This window comes from Protobothrops mucrosquamatus, unplaced genomic scaffold (genome assembly GCF_001527695.2).
Source record: "Protobothrops mucrosquamatus isolate PMUCROS unplaced genomic scaffold, P.Mucros_1.0 scaffold1214, whole genome shotgun sequence".
Classification (NCBI taxonomy): Eukaryota; Metazoa; Chordata; class Lepidosauria; order Squamata; family Viperidae; genus Protobothrops; species Protobothrops mucrosquamatus.
In genome coordinates this window covers 10,295-15,454 of record NW_015387423.1, presented here as the reverse complement: position 1 = coordinate 15,454, position 5,160 = coordinate 10,295, and the positions used below count along the sequence as shown (strand labels likewise).

Below are 5,160 nucleotides of genomic sequence, written 5' to 3'. Positions count from 1 at the left end.
AGTGAGCGGGCAGCCCTATAAATTCCCTAAATAAATAAAATAAAATACTTCTCTTCTTTTAGTTCTGGAAAATTAAAAAAAATCAGGGAATGATGCATGGAAATCCTTTTGTTGTTGTTGTTATTCTGCTTGGGGGTATTATTTTGGCTGGGACCAAGGGTGGGGAGGGGAGGTTAAACGCCATTCTTAAAATATTTTTAAGAATATTTCGATTGCAGACAAGGTCCCAGCCCGTACGATTGGTTCTTGTGATGCATCCAGTCTGTAAATTTGCATTCTGACCTGTCTCTACCTCCCAACTCTTCTCGTCTTCCAGGATCCATCCACCATGCCAGAGGTTAGAGAGCTCACCGATGCTTTGGCCAACGTGCCTATGGACCCCATTACCGGCGTTGGCGTCGTCGCCTCCCGGAACCGGGCCCCGACCAATTACGACGTGGTGAGTATGAAGCCCACCCAACCATCCCCTGGATGATACTTGCTCCTTTCCTTCCTCCTCCGTGTGTGTGTGTGTGTGTGTAATGCGCTGGCACGCAGTGTGCGTTGCAGGGTATTCTTTTTTTTAAAAAAAAAAAAAGCACTGAACTCTCTGGAGCTGGGAGCTAACTTTAAGCCTGGTTAGCAAAGCTGGGTTCGTGGCACATATCATTCCCAAGCCAATAAACCATGATCTTTTCCTAAGCCGCCCAGAATTGCTTTGTTGGTGAGATGGCATATAAACATAACCTATAAACCTGTATAACATATACATACAATATATAAATAAGACGAAGGTATCCTTGATGCCTCTCGTTCTCGCAGACGTTTCATTACCAAACTAGGTAACCTCATCAGAGCTAGTAAAAGCGGGATTTGCTTTCACGTTATATTCCAGTGGCTTGCCCTCTCAATGTTGCTTTTCATTTCAAATATTCTCTTTTATCAATAAATAAAATAAAATAAGTTAGACTGTTTCACCTGTGCTAAAGTAAGTAGTGAGTATCCCAGGCAAGTGAAGATGTAAACCAGTGGTGGCGAACCTATGGCACGGGTGCCAGAGGCGGCACTCAGAGCCCTCTCTGTGGGCACATGCGCCATCGCCCCAGTCCTGGGCCTTCAGCTGGGTTTTATAAAACCTTTTCGCTTTAGGCCTCCACTGCCGTGTACAAAAAAAAAGGTTCAATCTATCAGTCAATTTCAACTTCTTGCGGGAAAAAAAAAGATCTTGCAAAGTTGGAATTGATTGATTGAACTTTTTAGTCCCACCCAGTCTGCCGTTACCACTGCAGCCACGCCCATCCAATGGGCCCCGCCCACCCAATGGGTCACACCCAGCCAATGGGCCACACCCGCCCGGCACCCGACGATGCATAAGTGGGTTTTGGGTTGCAGTTTGGGCACTCGGTCTCTAAAAGGTTTGCCATCACTGATGTAAACTATATCTGACTTAACACTGTATGAGAATGCAGGCTAGCTGTTCTCCAACAGCCATGCAGGAATCTATCCTGGTTTGGTGAGGGGTCATATCTGAATCCAGGTTTCTCTGCCTTCTACTTGGTGATTGTTTGGATAATTCCACACCACTTGCTGCTCAGTTCTTTCTTTCTTTCTTTCTTTTTCCTAAAGCAATTTTAAAATTAAAGCACTCTAATAAAAAAAAGGGGGGGGAATAGAAATTAAAAACTGTGCGTACACATTTCTGAGTTCAGTAAAAAGGAAGTCGTTCGGTTGATTCATTATTTTTGCAACAGCGTGCCGAGGCAGATGTCGGAGGATAGTTTTCACACCCTCAAGAGGACTAGCGACTTAAAAAAAAATCGAATTTATGTGTAAGGAAATTTACTAAGGTGATGCCGTATTTTATTTTCAATACTATCCCTGCTTTTTACCACAGGCTGTTTCTTCAGACTCTATAAATCTGGCTTAAATGCTTGCTTTGTTCTTGTAATCAACCACTAACGCTGGGGGGTTTTTTTGCCCCGAGCCCTGGCTGCATAGCTTACAAAAATGCAGGTTTTTGAGAGCTTCTGGCTGTGACCCTATTTAAGCTGATGACCGATCCGGTTTTAGCTTCAGCCAAAACAGCACCTTCTAGCTATGATATTGTTTGGAGAACTTGCAGGGAAAAAATAATATTTTTTTTTTAGGGAAAACAAAATAAAGGAGACGTGATTGGAATTTTTAATATTGGGGGGGAGAAGAATTTTGCAGATCATCTGTCTGGAATCTCAAACAGGAGCCTTCTGTGAGTAGCTACTGTATTTCCTCATACCTGATGGCTGATAAGGCAGCCCTGAAGTTCACTACTTCAAATTCCAAGAAGGATGGCTGGGGTGTTTTTTGTTTGCTTTGCTTTGTTTTTCCACAAATTGAGAATCAGGAGCCGGCTTTTGAAATGTTTTGCGAGACGGAAAGAAAGATTCTCGATCCATCTGTCAGGTGTATGGGTCTGCCCAGGTTCGAATCCCATAAAGGGTATGGCTAACTGATGAAAGCAGAATGAGCTAGAAATGGCCATCTTAGTCTCCCAATTTAATTCTTTAACTCTTTGTCAGAAAAAGAAATTTGGATTTATATATATATATATATATATTGCACCGGGGCAGGGGTTAAGTGCGCCTTTGGCATTCTGCAGGGAAAGAGCAGAGAATGTTCTTGGAGGCTAACAAGGGAAGACAGATTAGAACATGTGCAGGCTGGTGGCTGACATTTTGACAGTTTTCCAGGTGGGATTGGGACGGAAGCTTTGGGGCCACAAGGAGAAGCAGCTGTGTTTATTGAGGACTCAAGACGATGCTGAAGGCAATTGATTTCTAATGTTCCCAGAAAAACAAGCTGGGAGTATAGAGAGAAATAGATGGATGGATGGATGAATGGATACATAAATACATAGGATAGATAGAAGGATAGGATAGCTAGCTAGCTAGGATAGATTGGAGAGAGAGAGATAACTAGATCCAATGGATGGATGGATAGATAGATAGATAGATAGATAGATAGATAGATAGATAGATAGATAGATAGATAGATAGATAGATAGATAGATAGATAGATAGATAATTGATAAATAGGTATAGAATGGATAGATGATTGATAAATCAGTATGGAATGGATAGATAGTTTGGATAGATGAGTGGATAGATGGATGGATAGATGGTACATAGATAAAACGGGTGGATAAAATGGATAGACAGAGATAGGCCACCTATTTCAATGGGAACGAATGAAAAAGGGAACAGAATTCATACAAACCCATCCGGTTTTTCGGGTTTATCCTTGGCCGTGCTGTCTCTCTCCCAGTAAAGTTTCAGCCCCTTTGCTGCTTTTAAAAAAGCTCTCCGGATTTTCTTCAGGTGCGGCGTTTTTGCTATTTGAACAGCCAATCCTAAAACCCCCCAATAAATCTCCCCAGACACAACAGAGAAAGAGAAGTTCCTTTAAAAAATAAAATAAAAATAAACCCTTAGCGATGGTGCGTCATTGTGGTGGTTTGCTAGAAAGCTGAAAACCTCCAGTGTGCTTTGGTTGAAGTGTTGAGTGGCTGTTTGCGGTTGTGCGCAGCAGAGCAGGGGGTTGGCTTGTGTGCAAGGAAATGCATGCTGGGAGTTGAATAACAGAATAACAGAGAGGGGAGGGACCTTGGAGGTCTTCCAGTCCAACCCCCTGCTCATGCAGGAGACCCTATGCCATTTCAGGCAGACGGTTGTCCGATCTCTTCTGAAAAACCTCCACGTTCACAACTTCTGGTGGCAAGCCGTTCCACTGATTAATTTGTTCTCCCTGTCAGGAAATTTCTCCTTAGGTTGCTTCTCTCTGGAATCTGGAACTCAGCTGGCTGATCCTTGCAAGGGCCGGCTGCTAGGACAGTGTAGTGGTTAAGTTGTTGGTGTGAGAGAGAGAAAGTTGACAAGATATAGTAGTTGTGGTGTGGCTGATAGGAAGGGAGACCCCCATTTAAGCTGCCTTCAGCTTTCTCAACCTCTGTGTGGACTTCAACTCCCAGAATTCCCTACTCAGCCAGCTGCAGAATTCTGGGAGTCCTGCAACCAGCATGCTGGAGAATTCTGGGAGTTGAAAATTTCACATTTCTGAAGGTTGCAGAGCCTGGGAAACACGACAGCCGGTCCTCGACTTAAAACAGTTCATTTAGTGACCGTTCAGAGTTGCAACGGCACTGAAAAAAGGGACTTAGGGCCGTTTTTCACACTTACGACGGTTGCAGGTCACGTGATCAAAATTCAGACGCTTGGAAACTGACTCCTATTTATGACGGTCGCAGCGTCCCGGGGTCACGTGATCCCCTTTCTTAATCTGTTAGGGAAGGGATGCATTCATTTTCAAAGCTCTTCTCTTAAAGCCTGATAAAAGGATCTTTTCTTCTGAACTTACAAACGCTGCATTCTGTAACGGAAAAAAAAGCAAAAAAAAAAAAAAAAGGTACATGAAGGATTTATTTGACTTTGGAAGGCCAGCCTCAGTTCTTCTTCTGTTCCAAGTTTCAGCTATTTTTCACTGTTTTGTTTTTTGGTGTTTTCTTCCCCCCCTAGTAGATTCCTTCATGTTTCAATTTCCCAGGATTTGGGTCTGGCAAGCTCTGTCTTTTTTTTTCTGGCACATCCCAAAAAGCTTTCTTTCCCTTTTTTTTTTCTTTTTGGAGATTTGAACTGAAATGGCATTGTCGACATTCCACCGCTGCTGCGCACATTTTGTGGCAAATGTTTGTCGTCAGAATGCTCAAGGCTGACGGGAGGAAATTATCCTGAGATGAAATCACCTCTTTGAAGTTTCTTTTTTTTTTTTAACTCCCCCCCCCCTTTAAAAAAAAAAAGGAATGCTGGGTTTATTGGCTTGCCGTTTATAAACAACATTGAAAAACAATTGCATACCAAAGTTCTTAAGTCTGCCCGAAAACAGCACAACGTTTGATAACACAGAATTTCATCTTTTTCCGGGTTTTTCGCTTATCTTTCCAGGTAGAAAACATTATAAAGGAAAGTACAATTTACCAGCAGGAACAGATTTTATGATAGATAGATAGATAGATAGATAGATAGATAGATAGATAGATAGATAGATAGATAGATAGATAGATAGATAGATAGATAGATATAGATAGATAGATAGATAGATAGATAGATAGATAGATAGATAGATAGATAGATAGATAGATAGATAGATAGA

General features: G+C 42.2%; 1 protein-coding gene across 1 annotated transcript in view; it reads left to right on the top strand.

Annotated features, from left to right (window-relative positions):
- Positions 1 to 328: 328 nt before the first annotated feature.
- Positions 329 to 5,160, top strand: part of LOC107291879 (multivesicular body subunit 12B-like) — a gene marked incomplete at its 3' end in the record, with an annotated part of 14,458 nt that continues 9,626 nt past the window's right edge. The window contains exon 1 of the mRNA XM_015820919.1: positions 329 to 439. Within this exon, the coding sequence (XP_015676405.1) occupies positions 329 to 439 (111 nt within the window). The remainder of the gene's footprint in view (positions 440 to 5,160) is intronic.